This window comes from Anas acuta, chromosome 3 (genome assembly GCF_963932015.1).
Source record: "Anas acuta chromosome 3, bAnaAcu1.1, whole genome shotgun sequence".
NCBI lineage: Eukaryota > Metazoa > Chordata > Aves > Anseriformes > Anatidae > Anas > Anas acuta.
In genome coordinates, this window is record NC_088981.1 from 62691727 (window position 1) to 62705996 (window position 14270).

At 45.8% G+C, this 14270-nt stretch overlaps 1 protein-coding gene across 7 annotated transcripts in view; it reads left to right on the plus strand.

The window, feature by feature from the left end:
• The first annotated feature begins 9292 nt into the window (after nt 1–9292).
• Nucleotides 9293–14270, plus strand: part of MTCL3 (MTCL family member 3) — a 39955-nt gene continuing 34977 nt past the window's right edge. For 4 of the 7 annotated variants that reach the window (XM_068677496.1, XM_068677495.1, XM_068677497.1 and 1 more), the window contains exons 1-3: nt 9296–9931; nt 11526–12514; nt 12799–13023. In XM_068677496.1, coding sequence (XP_068533597.1) covers nt 11591–12514; nt 12799–13023 — 1149 coding nt within the window. In that variant the 5' untranslated portion in view covers nt 9296–9931; nt 11526–11590. Of the gene's footprint in view, nt 9932–11525; nt 12515–12798; nt 13024–14270 lie in introns of all 7 variants that reach the window. The other 3 variants (XM_068677500.1, XM_068677499.1, XM_068677498.1) reach the window with 2 other exon arrangements.

A 14270-nucleotide genomic window follows, 5' to 3' on the forward strand; every position in this document is an offset into this window, starting at 1 on the left:
ATTAGATACAGCAGAGCAGCTGGGAAGGATGCTGCTGTTGTTGTAAAGAGAAGAGGGATCTGTAGCAATAAGAGTACTTGAATTTTAGCTTTATCACTCCTAAAGCACAGGGTTTTGTAATGCTCTCCTTGAGCATGAGAGCAATACTGATCTCTGTCAATTGAACCTGATCATAAATAAGATTATAAGAGTGTAGCAGAGGAACAGAAGCTGTTACCTGTTGTGCATAGTGGAGAAGTTCTGATGTACGATGCCCTCGCTGTCAGCAAGACTTTTTTACCTGTGGTGTATTAAACTCACATTCTCATCAAGACTATTTTAATATACAGATGAACTTTTGCACTTAATCCCTCTACGCACCTTCAGCTTCCCATGACAGGAAATACAGCTTCCCTGAACTTATGGCCATCATATTCTCTTTCTTCAGCATTACTTCAATAGCAGTACACACCTGCCTTAGAGTTTTCTTTGTGTGCATTGAAGTGCTTTATGGAGAGATCAACACCCTCCTTTGTGCATGTGGGGAAACTATTAGATTTTGCCAGTATGCCAAGAATGATGCTAGCAGGAACTTTCCTTACTCTGTGAAGTCATAAAATGAGACTGCTCCATAACTCCTCAATTTCTCTTTTTTTAACCGGAGTGCAACATTGTTTTTGATATATCTCTGTTGCCTTAGACAGAGAGTACCCTATGTGCAAACAAATATAACTGCTTTATTATAGTTATGAAATGCTCACATATGCCCTAGAAAATGCAGACGAAAGTCTATAAAAATAAATGTAATCAAATTAGATTCATGCTTCAGTGCTCAGACTCCCAATGGCTCACAAAACATCCTACAATGAGAGAGACCATCGCTGTAGTGGTAGCTGAAGAAGCCAATTATCCTTGCTGAAAGAGGGAGATTCTGGGTTCAAGAGAAGTTTCCATGTGTCTTTTTTTTTTTTTTTTTTTTTTGGGGGGGGAGGGGTCTTTAATTATAGTGAAGCTTTCAGCACTAGAGTTTTCAGTATTTCAAGCTATTAAAAGTATGATAAACCGAAAGACAGTATTGTGCTTTGACTCAGGTGGCTTTTTTTTGTTGTTGGTATTATGGATTGGTGGGAAGTATATGTAAAAGAAAAGTATGTAAAAATACTTTTAAAAACTTAAACAAACAAGCAAAAAACTCAATTTAGTCTGAGAGCAAGGAATTAACTTCCCTAAATTAACCTGTTTTTCATAGCTCTTTCAAGGATTAGATCTCAAGGGTAGGAAAGGAAGGGATGGTAACAAATATTATGATGACTTTAGGAGCCTGTGACACTCAAAGTTGTGTCGCACACCCAGCAGGAGAGTAGAAGGCCTTTCTCTGCTCTGTGCAAAAGCCTCAGCAGTCCCAAGTGAGTATGGAGGCCTCTTGTATCCAGTAGCTATAGTATTTCATCTCTAAAGAAAAGCTTCATAATAAAATTTGGAACATCTGCTTTACCATGTTAAGTGAGTTTTATTTTGCTTTTTTTTTTTTCTTTTACTGTCATACAAAAATTTGTTACATGCAAATATAGCAAAGACAATTGCTGCTTTAATAAAGTTTGTTTCTAAACATATTTTGGGAATTTATAGTACAATTAATTACTATGATTTGTAGAGTTTCCTAGGTTATATGAAGCATTTCAAGTAAACAGAATATTGTTTGTGTTTTTTTTTTAGTCATGGGAGAAATAATCAGTGACATGAAAAGATGTATTAACTTTATGGCAGCTTATTTAGAAAAAAAATATATATATATATAAATAAAATCTTTTAATATTCAAATCATTGTGAACAAACCTGTGCCAGCTAACCAGAGACCTTAAGTAAAATGGCCAATGAAACCTAATGTCTTGGCCTGGCCTTTTTAATGACAGTGTGAGATTTGCTATTGACCTCAGTGGACCCAGAATTTAATCCCAGAGGATTTTAAGGGAACGTCGAAGATCCTTGTAATACAAGGTTTGGTTGCTTCCTACACATGCCTCTTTTACAATTACAAGGTAAACTGGAACATGGGGCTAGAGGGTGTGTTTGGAAAGAGCGCATTATAGGATCTGAGCAAGCATGAGTTTGCAGAAGTGTAGGTTTCTGTGCTTTCCTTGGACATCAGCAATGGACCTTGGAGTTATTAACAGCTAAATTAATAATAAAACAAAATAAATTAATATTAATTAATTAATAACTTGTAGTTATTACTGGCTTTGTTAAGACAGATACCAACCTAAACCCCCCAGTTAAGGCTTGGAGATGGGGAGAGAAAGGTCCCCTCAGCATCCTTTTCAACCCATTGCCCAAGCATTGCCTTATCCTTAAGGGTATACATGTACTTTAATCATGGTCTCCAGTACCTTGGATCAATAAACGATTATCTCAGATCTGTCCCACAGTGCTGTGACTCCCTGTGGGCAGCTGTGCAGATTTAGGCACCGCTGTGCCAATGTGACACAGAGCCTCGTGGCTAGGCGCCGATCTCAGCTGCCCTTCCCCTATGCCACTGAACCGGGTTGCTAATTCTCCACTAAAAGAATTACACCAGAGTAAATGCGCTGCATTGAGTAACATCACCCTCTTGGGACTCAGAATAATAAATATCAGGCTACCGGTGCCTTGTCTCTCTGCACTTCTGCTACAGGGGGTAAAAGTGGAGAAGAAAAGCAGACCCCTGCAGCTTGTCCCATAGTGACAAGCTCCCTCATTCCCATTTCCAGATCATCTGAGACTATCAAAGCACCTGCAAAGGTAATGCACTGACTGTGATTTCCCTGGCTGCTCTTTGGAAAGGCTCCTTCCTCGCTTCCTCCTCCTCTCCCTACCCCCACATGGGCGCGATCGCACTGAAAACACGCCAAAGGCTGTGGAAGAGGGGCTGCTGGATGGGTGACAAGCGGGTGAAGTCACCATAGAAACCGTGACTCTGGCCTCATTCACACACGAAACTGCTCTCTGGCAGCCCAGAGAGAGAGCAGAAGCCATTGTAGGCATGATCTATCCCTAGTTCAAAGCCTTGTGAAGCAATATTAGTGTACACAAGGAAGGATATTTGGGTCAAATTGTTTTCTCAATAGCCATTCTCACATGCAGTCCTTGAATCAAAAGTCATGCACCAATCTTCTTATATGTGCTTGTCGAAACACCCGCAGAGCTTTTCCTATGCAGGCAGTGTTTATGTGTACCAGGTGGAGAACCTGATATCCTGATTTTACTGTTTTGATGTGTGCCAGCAGTTGTTCCATTTCTCAACAACCAACAGGGCATTATGTAAGAAGCTTGGATATGATCCAGGATGTAAATAACAACATAATACTCATGATAGAAGGTCCAATAAATTGGTAAACAAAGGAACTGATTCACTATTGACTTATTAATTTTTAGCTTGTGTAAGTACAGTGATTTTTCCCTAGTCTTTGCAAGTATAATTTAACTAATAAACTCTCCAGCTCTATTCATCATATTCCAAAGCCGTTAAGACATAGGAATCAAAAACTTATTTTCAAAACAACTTATGCTAAACTCTTAAAGGCATTTAGGAGCATAAAGAACACAAATAAATTTGCCAACATTTTTCAAAAGTTCTAGTCCAAGAGTTATCTCCAAAAATGGCATTAAGCTCAAAAATGTCTTAGATACATGCAAAAAGCTATTGATCCTGAAATACAAGTTATAGTGAATAATTACCAGAGAGAATAAAGATGAAAGAAAAGACAGATTATCAGTCATAAGATGACAATAAGGCAGAGAGCAATTCGGGAGGCACCAAAGGTGGAAGGGAAACAATCGTCTAAGACCAGATCTTGGTAAAACTGTGTCCAGTTTTGCACCTGGAAGCTTACATGTGTAGTAATGCTATGCCACCTGGAAGTCAAAATACCAAGATACAATTCCAGCTTGAATAATTATACACAATCATATGTAATCAAAATGAGCATTCTGAATAAACAAAATGGAGATAAAAAATAGATTAACATTAAGTGAGGAATAAATACAAAACAAAGCACAAACAAAATAACAAAATGCAGGCTGTTTCATCACCTGTTCCCTCACTTCAGCCTCTGTCTTCTCAAGGTCGGGGTCTAAGTCCCCTCATACTCGTAGGGAATTGGGCACCACAGCACCTTTAAGGTTGTGCAGCTTCATTTTACACCTACTTGACTGATGCAATGACTAACTACTGGAACGTAACAAAATGATGAAGAAAAATCACCCACCCACAGCACAATCCTGCTTCTTCCAAACTCTCTTTAGGCATAGAAGAAGGAGCCTGTAAATGCTCCTGGGTGCAGTAACTGTTGTGGTTACTTTAAGCTGTAGAGCGTGATGGGGTAAGAAGCTGTGCAACCTGTTGGAGCACGTCATGATGAGGACCTTAGGCATTAGGATGAGTAACAAAACCCCAACACTGAACATGGACCAGCTCTACACGATGCACCCATTGTGGCTGGGTGTGCACAAGCAGGCAGACAGGTCCACACTGCCTCCCTCAGGGGATGAAGTGGGCAGACCCCAGAGAACAGTCTGCTCATGAGTTACTACTCTGTAACTGTAAACAGATGAGTACTCATCTGTTTAGCTCTAGAGAACAGCTCTGAGGTTGTCTTCAGTCATTTGCCTTTATATTTGAAAGCTCTCTCTAGAAATGGCTACTTGAGCCTACAGGTAATATGTTTTAAAAAAAAAAGTTTTTCTCTCTAGCAGTCACTGAGCATTTTATATATAATGCAATAAGACAAGGTACAAGACTGATTAACTCAAAGAAATTCCATATTTTGTCTTTCATTCCTACAGTTTTAGCTATAACATCTTCTGTACAGTTCCTCTCCTAGTAGCCTCATTAAGTAATCATTGAGTTATAGATAGGAATGTAATATATAGCCTATACAGATGCATGCATACATGGTAGGATTTATGTAAGTTTGGGATAATCCTAGCCTCTGAATGTGAAAAAAACAAACAAACAAACAAACAAACAAACAAAAGACTCATAGGAAAGTAACAGGAAACAGTGATACAGAAAGACAGTTATGTGTTTTGTTGTTGTTTGTTTGTTTTTTTTCCAGTATAAATAATATCTTAAGTTCCAAATTCACAAATTATTTTTCAAAAAAAAATCATTCTGGTAGTAGAAAGTATAGCAAGTCCAGGAAAGGCAGAGGGAGCCTGCAAGAGGTCATTTTTTCATTAGGAATGGTTGAGATGCCCTGGCCTTTTTCAAGGCATGCTCAGTTCTGTCATTATTTCCGAACAATAGGCACAATTGATTTCTGTAAGAATAAAGGGCAGGACATAAGATTTCCTGTGGCCTTCAGAAAGCCTGAATGAAATGTTGGAGAACAAAAATAGAACCGAGCCTTTATTTTATGACTACAACTATTGAGTTCTAATAAGCAACAGACCTAATTTTACCCAGTTTTATTCCCCAGTGGCAAAGCCAAAGAATCCTCTAATCTTAATTTCATTTTTTGTACCCGGTCACCCCTATGAGGCTAAGAAACTGCCCAGGTGTTCTGAAGAATCCTCTAATCTTAATTTCCTTTTCTGTACCTGGTCACCCCTGTGAGGCTGAGAAACTGCCCAGGTGTTTAAAGGCAAGGACTGAACAGACCAAGACCTCTATGACACAGCACATGACAAGCAGACTCCCTGACCTGGGAAATTAGACATCCATTAGAATTGTGAAGGCTGAAGGCAGTGGATCAGATCCAAGAGTTTCCTTTACATAGTGGCAAAAGCAGAACAACCTCCTTTTCTCATTGTGGTGAAGTGTTGGGGAGGTGCAGATGGCATCACTGTCCCCGTGTTGGGCTCTGTGGGTATGAGGATGTCAACGAACAGAAGGTACAGCCTCAATGTGCCATGCTGTAGCAGCCTCTGGCTGAGCAGCGGTCACTACAGAGGAGGAAAAAAGAAGAGAGATGTAAAAACCAGGATCACCATTATCTTACAGAATAATATAACCAATAGTGTATGCCAAAATAAATAACCCAGTTCAAACAAACTAGTTGGTGCTGCCATCACATTCCTATTTCATGAGAAGTATGAAGTAGTATGAACTTAAATGTTATTTGTTTTTTAGTTTTACTTTTTTTCCCCAGTGTTATTCCTCTTTAACACAAAGCTTTTTATTATTTTTTTCCAGTATCATGATTTTATGCTGTGCAATTCTGCTATGCAATATATCTGGAAAGCTTTTCCATTTCCAAATAAATAGGAAAAGAGACCAGTGATAAAGTATTAATTGTTTATTCTCAAATTACTACTCGATACAATAGACATCAGGGCCATTTAGTCAACATATTAGACATTGGTGAATTGAAGTCTCAAACCTTCAATTTTCCATGGAAAGAGAAAAAAGACTGTGGTCTGATGTATAATTAGTCATGTCCAGCACATCTCCTTGGGCAGGGAGACAAGCTGACAGCTGGGGCAGTGCCAGCACCATGCAGCTTGCACAGCACACTCCAGTAGCTCCTCTTTCTGCCCCCACATAGCCCAGGAGCTTCCCAAGAGAGCAGATGAGGTGAGTAAGTGATGTGGCCATAGTACAGCAGCCGAGTGCCACCCAGGGAGCCTCCTGGAAAAACATCCTCTCCAGTCAGCTTCTGAAATCTGCTGGTAAAGTATTCTTTACTGAAAGATTGGAGGTCACGCTTTTAGGGTGTTATGTAAGGTGATTCTCATCTTCACCTTAGAAAAAAAAAAAAAACAAAACACTTATATTGCTTAGATTGAAACTCTGCTTGGAGGAGAAATTCTGCGTCTCCTTTCTCCCTCTTCCCTTTTCAATCCAGTGCCTCTCTGTATGTGAACAAGCAGTAATGAAAACTAGAAAATAAGGTATTCACAGCTTTAATTTGGGGTCAAAATACTTTTAGCCATTAAAGGCAAAAAAAAAAAAAAAGTATTTAAAAAGTCATACATTTGTTCTACAAGGGTGCAGCAGATTACCAATGCTCTGCATGACAAGAAATCTGAGGCAGAATAGTGAAAAATAAATGAAGAAAATAACAGAAGAATGAAAAGAGAGAAGCAAAAGTAGAGAGTGATATATCTATACATAACAGTTTAATAATTTTCTTATGGAGTCAAACCAAAGACCTATTTAGCTCACTGATAGGTGTCTGTCTGCGGCTGACAGTGAATGCTAGAGATGAACACAAAACAAGATAATGTTATCACTCCCAGACAGTTTCCCAAATCAGAAAAGTGGCATTGCAGAGGTTTTATTGAACTGTGTTTTGCCTTAGTTGCCTTCAGTTGATTTTCCTTCCTTGCCTTTGTTCGATCACTTTCCAAAGCCATGTAGACCATTAAATTCACATCACACCAGGGCAGGGAGTTCCAGAGCTTAACCACAAGAACCATCTTCTTTATTATTTTGGAACTCATCATCTGCTTGTTTCTTTCATTTGGATTTGCGTCTCATCCTTTATGGGAAGAGACTGTGAATAGCACAAAAAATAACACAAAATGAAGTAACGCTTTTTAGCCTCCTTACTAAGGGTTGCAGGGACCTGAGTCATATTTCTCCTCAGTCACCCCTCTTCTAGCCTGAAGTCATTCATTGCACAGAGCCACTTCAGAACCTGGTTGCCACTCTCTGCACCTTCTACCATGGCTGTGATGAGCTGGGGGACCAGAACGACACTTGAAAATCAGAATGTATCTGTATCCTGGAATTATGACAGAGCAATAAAGATGCTTCCTGTTTTGTTCTGTCTCTTCCTAAACAATTTCTAATATTTGACTTTCAGTGTTTTGCCTGACACTGACATTTGTACTAATGTATTTCACCTCATGACACTGTTTCATTTCTGAAAGGTAGTAGTCACCTGAAAGCCTCTTGTTTTCTATGTAAAATTTAGATCTTTCTTTCTGTGTATTATTTCCATCCACAAGTCTTTAGAGAACCTGAAAAAAAATATATATATAAATTTAATTTTTATTGTATTAGCGTTTCTGTAATAGTTTTTTCCAAGCTAGACTTATCCTTGAAAAGGACCTGCTGGTCATGTAAAAGGCCTACAGGATCTAGCAGCAAATTTTCTAATGGAAATACAGCTTTTATAAGCAAAAGTGTGTATTGCATGGATTACACCTGTGCTCCCCTTTCCCTTCCTCTCCCACCCAAATAAATTATATGAACAGAATCATTTTTGTACCCATGTCAATTTTGATAACTGTGTCAGCACTGAGGTTTCAGCTAGAATAGAAATTTTGAGAAGAAAGTCAACAATCCCAAATGAAACAGAGATAGGCAAGTTTTTTTCTACCATAAGTAGTAGTACTTTATCTTTACTATCAGATGTATGGCCTGACAATACAGGTGAAGATAACCTGATGACCTGCTTTTCAATTGGACACTAACATGAGACAATAAGGATCTCTATCTTTCCAACAGCACAATGCAACTTGTAGTAGGCAGCATGGGATGTTATAACCCCCCATTTTTGTTTTAATACAGAAAGTCTATCCAGACAATACAGAGGGAACAGAAAGGATGCTAAAGGATGTTCAGTGCTTAAAGGTAGGAATTGCTATGCTTTCCCTTATTGTGATGGCTTTATTGCCTTAATTCTGTATATTCGGGAGACAAGGAGTCCACAACCAATCTTCTACCAGAATCTATCCACCACTTCCTTAGGAAAACTACAACACATTGGGTGTATTTCTCAGTTCCAATTACAGAAATATTTTGTATTTTTATTCCTCATGTTTCAACCAATCACTCTGTTTAGTTGGTATGACTGCAGTCAATATTTAGAATGAGTTTCAAAACCCATATCCTTCAGCATTAATCTTTCATTTCTCATTTTCTGATTGTCCTCAACTCATCACATTTTCCTATGTCCACTTCATGCAGCTCAGGACTGGAGGACATGCAGACAGGGGCAGTATCTTCCCTCATCCATACATATGTACATATATATACATATATATACACACAGGCATATATTTATATTGAGACACATGTGCCATACATGTGCATATGCACAAACATTTATGTACATATGTATGTGTAATGTCGTTGTGTATATATACTGTGCATCACGACATATGGATATATGAAAAAGCACACGGGTGGGGCCGTGGGGTGGAAACACGCCCTGAGCGCCCGCGCTGCCCTGCTCGGAGGCAGGGGAAAGGAGGGAAAACCCCTTTGAAAGCCCCTTTTTGTCATCGGGAAAGGTTTTCAGCTCGACAAGCCACCTAAGGTGCCCCAGAGCCAAGCCAAATTCAGCTGACGGTGCACCAAGCAGGTGGAGCTCCCCCAGGGTAATCAGGTGGCTGCCTCCGGGTTTTGCCCACGCCATGAATAAAGAGTCACTGGTAGGTTAGTCCAATATTCACGCGAAGAAATAACGCCCGGGGGTTATCTTCAATAGACCACCGTGCTCTGCCTTTGTTTCCACCTTTCCCGGCTCGTAGCAGGCTTTTGTCAAAGGGACGCGGTGCGGATCCGCTGCCCTGCGAGCGCAGATAAAGGCGGCGAACAAAGGAAAGCCTCTGTCTTATCGCCCTGCTGCTGATGCACAAGGCACCCGGCATCCCGCCCGCTCGAAGCCGGCTCCCCTGGAGGAGCCGCTAAATAATTGATCAGGATCGATCGCCGGGGTGGATCGGGAAGGGAAGCCGGGCGCATCCTTCCCCCATTTGCGCCGTAATCCGGTGGCACCATGTGCAGATAGATAAGGAAGGGGACGCAACTCAGCCTTCAGGCCTGGGCGGGGTCCTCGCCGTCTCATCTTTTCTTTTCTCTTCCCTCCGCTGCTCTCCTCCCTCTCCCCGGCCCTGGTGAGGTCAGCTCATGAATATTGCTTCATTTTCCTGAGCGGCTCCGGCAGCGCTGGGGACCTCGTGTGTGGTGCCCGGTTCCCCGTGCATGCATTTCGCCAGCCGGGCAGCAGGCAGGGCGGTGGTGAGTAACCCAGCTGCTTTACCCTCAAGCCTTTCTTCCTTTTTCTTTTTTTTTTCTTCTTTTTTTTTTTTTTTCTTATTAAAGGTGGGGGTGGAGGGGGATGTTACTCCAGATTCAGATTCAACAAAAGCGCCGGGCGTGGAGGGGGAGCTGCGAGAAGCCTCCCACGCCTCTAAAACCCGGACAAAAGGCAGGCGTGCCGCGCCAGCTGCCACCCCCGGGAGGGACAGGGGTCGGGGGACAAGGGCCAGGGGCTGGGGACATCCCCACGCTGCCGGGTGGAGCCGCTGGACTCTCCCCTTTTGTTGCCGGCGGGTGTTCCTGCGCTTTTTCCACCTGCAGAGACGCAGCGTCCTGGCGCCACGTGGGCTTGCCACTGGAGGGGAGATGGGGTCGCGGAGTTTTGTGAGGGTTTTCGGAGGTTTCGGACCCGGGCTCAAATGAGGCTTGCTTTGTGGGGAACAAAATAAATCAGAAAAACAGTAGGGAAGAGTCGGAGTTAAGAGGAAGATGCAAGATCTAGGCTGAGCCCTGACTTCCTGCAGGTTTTTTTTTTAGGTTTGGGTTTAAAGAGTGGTATTTTGGACCTGTCCAGCTCTGAAAAGCAGCAGTTTGGGAATTGTATTTATGATTGCGAGAGAAGCAAAGCAAATCGGTGTTGTGGTGCAAGTATAAGTTTTGGTAGGCTTACACTCCCTTACATACTCCCTTTTTGCTTATTAATGCCTGGGAAAATCCTGCCAAATTATGTTCTTTTGAGCATTAATTTTCAATGGATTGGTTAAAATCAGGGTGATAATGACAGTGCATTTGAGAGGAAACCTTGTACCCCTGCCAGTGAGTGCAGAGTAAACACAGTGTCATTGTCTGGTGTGTTGCAAGGAATAAACCAATTGTCAGGGCAGGGCATAATGTCTACATTGACTTTGACCAGTTGGCTTTCTTACTCTGTACTTTGCGGTGGGACAGTTGGGAATCACAAGGCCACGTTAGGAATGCTGTCATTTCAATTTTGGCCCACATTTTCCCTTTAAGGGTGGCTGAATAAAGGCTATGCGAAAACAGTTTATGGATCATAGCTATTATTTTTAGAATGCCTTACGGCACATCTTTGCAGCACGGTATGGCACCTAGCAGCCTATTTCAGTCATCTGCTGTGACCACAAAAACTCTACTAGGGTCAGGCCCTAGGGGGAAAATCGCCACCTGAGCACCCGCAGGTGAGTGCAGTGCCACATCTAGTGCTGGGCCAGGCTCCTGCCTTAATCCCTACGTTTTGGAAATGCGCTGGAGGGATTTTGCCCCGGTGCTGCTTCAGTGTAACGGGTAACAAGCCTGAATCGCTCCTTAGGTCTTGACAATGCTTCTGGGAGACAAACTGATGCAAAGATGGGTGTAGAAGTTGTTTCAGTGTCCCTTTTGCTCTTGATTTGTGCCTTGGAGGCCTCCCTTGACGAGGCCCTGTCAAGCCTGAAGGGGGAGGCCCCGGGGGAGGCAGGTGCAGCAGCAGCGGGCACACGGCGGGGCAGGGCCGGGGCCTCCTCCCGGTCTCCCCCTGCCCCCCCGACCGTCCTCCCCGCTTCTCCTCCCGCAGCCGGCCGGCCGGAGGAGGCGGAGGACGCCGCCGGCGATGGACTCTGCCCGCAGATAGCCGCCGCCATGAGCCAGCCGCCCGCAGGGGGCGCCGCCGCCGAGCCTCGCCTGCACCCGGAGGGCAGCAGCGGCAGGAAGCAGCCGCGAGCCTCCTCCCCGGCCAGGGCCCGCGACGCCCCTCCACGACCCCCGCCCGCCGCCGCCCGCGCCCCGCCAGCCGCCGCCGCCGCCGCCGCGGCCGCCGCCTCCTCCTCCAAGGCCGGCTCCGGGGCCCCGCGGCCGCCGCCGGGACAGGCGCCGAGGGGCGGCCGGGGCCGCGCCGCCGAGCGGCCGGGGCGAGGCGCGGCGCCGCCGGGCGCTGTCCAGCCCGGAGCCGGTGCTGAAGCGCCGCCCGCCGCCGAGCCCGGCGAGGAGGCGCCCCCTGCGGGCGGCGGCGGGGGGGAGCGGGAGCGGGAGCGGGAGCGGGAGGGGGCGGCGGCGCCGCAGCCGCAGCCGCCGCCGCCGCCGCCGCCCAGGCAGTGGCGGGGGAAAGCGGGGCGGTCCCCGCTGAAGGGCGCGGGGGAGGCGGCCCCGGCGCCTCCATCTTCGTCGGGCGCCGCCAAGGGCCGCGGGGCGGCGGGCGGCGGCGGCGGGTTCTGGAGGGAGGGATGCCTGCAAAGTGAGCTCATCCAGTTCCACCTCAGGAAGGGGCTGGCGGCGGCCGCCCAGATGCAAACCAAGGGCAGCAACCACGGCAGCGGCGGCCCCGGCCCCGGCGCCGCCTCCGCCTCCGCCTCCCCGGCGGCCGCCGCCTCGGCCGAGCCTCCCCCGGCATCCTCCGCCTCCTCGCCCTCTGCCATGGCGGCGGCGGCCGGGGCCGAGGGGCTGCGGCAGGGCGAGGCGGGCGGCGGCGGCCGGAGCGGCACCCCCGAGGGCTCCCTGAGCCCGCAGCTGCAGGACGAGATGCAGGAGGAGATGGAGAAGCTGCGGGAGGAGAACGAGAGCCTCAAGGTGAGGGGCCGGGGGCTGCGGGCTGGGAGGTGGCGGGGGGTGGGAGGTGGGAGCTTCCCTGCCGCCCTGCTCCTGGTGGGGTCGCTGAGACCCCGGTGGGCTCGCAGCCGCGCTTCCCTGCTTCGTTGTGGTGCTCCTGATGAGCTCGGCAGCACTTAGGCGGTGTCCCCGCAGGGATGAAGGCCGGTCCCCACGCTCCGTGTTGGCCGGCTCCCCCGTGCTTGCTGGCATTTGTGTTTTTGACCCACTTGTTGCGTCCCCACCCCTTCTTGCCCCGGTGCCAGAACGAGATAGATGAGCTGAGGACCGAGATGGACGAGATGAGGGACAGCTTCTTCGAGGAGGACGCTTGTCAGCTTCAAGAGATGCGCCACGAGCTGGAGCGAGCCAACAAGAACTGCCGGATCCTCCAGTACCGGCTGCGCAAGGCCGAGCGCAAGAGGCTCCGCTACGCGCAGACCGGCGAGATCGATGGCGAGCTCCTGCGCAGCATGGAGCAGGACCTCAAGGTACGGGCGTGAGCAGGTGTCGAGGAGAGGGAGCGCCAGGGACGGAGACACGGACGTGCTCTCAGTCCTCATGACTCAGGCGTTTCCATCCCTTCTGTTGTACAACGCGCACCCTACACGGCACGTAGGATTGCAGCGGCCAAGCCTCCTGTAGTAATGTAAGCCCTTCAGTGAGTGGCCCAGTGGTGAGGCTTTGTGGGTAGGCTGTTCGCAGCTTTGGTCCAATCGTTTTTCGTGAAGGTAATGTGCCTCAAATACAAATTGGGATCTAGACTTTTGGATCTTTTTATGATGAACATAAACTGTGTCCTACCACTGCAGAATTAAACCAACCTCACTGGACGGTCCCACTGACTTTTAGGGGATTGCAGTACTCCTTAAAGATTTCAGAGGACTGTTATATCAAATACATGAAATCCTGACAGTGGGTGTCAGTGGGTGTCAGTGGAAAAACTCTTTATCTTCAGCAAAGCCTGGATTTTCCACATCCACCTGAAACCGTAGATGCAGCCCATCAAATTTCAGTGTGTCATCAGCTGTATTTAATCCATAGCATCTGAATGAACCACAGCCCATTGCAGAGGACAAGTTTCAGCCTTTGTTTAAAGACTGACATTAGTAAATAATGCATCATCTCCATTCTAGATTTCTCCAATTACAGGGAAAAAAAGTGTCTTGTGCTAGTTGGAATTTGTTTTATATTTGCTTCCATACTGTAGATTTTGTTAAGGCTATTACTGAATCATACTTCTAAACCTTCTTCAGTTGATGGGTCTCTCAGTTATTTCTCATGGAAATGCAGACCTCTGCTATAGCAAATTGGACCTTGTTGACCACACTGCTGCCTGGGACTAGTCACCTATGTTGAATTCTGTGGACTGCAGTTGGAAATAATAATTTAATACATGGTCATGAACAGGTCAATTTCAAACTTCTTTCTGATAAACACAATGGATTGAGAGTCTGTTATTCCCAGCCCTGTTTTTAGGAGTTGGATCATCTTTTCTGAAAAGTTTCCAGCTTATCATCATTCTTACTAAAACGTAGATACCAGGCCAAGGCACGTTCCAGTAATTTTCTTGCTCATGCCATTAATAATGCTAATATCCTTCTTGGTATTTCTATTTAATAATCCTTTTCCGTGCACATTAAAAAAATGCATCTGCTGTTTTGGCCATGACAGTTCTGTAAGTAGCTGCTCACGTGGCTATATACAAACTTCTGCCTTCCTGGTCAGAAACAAAACT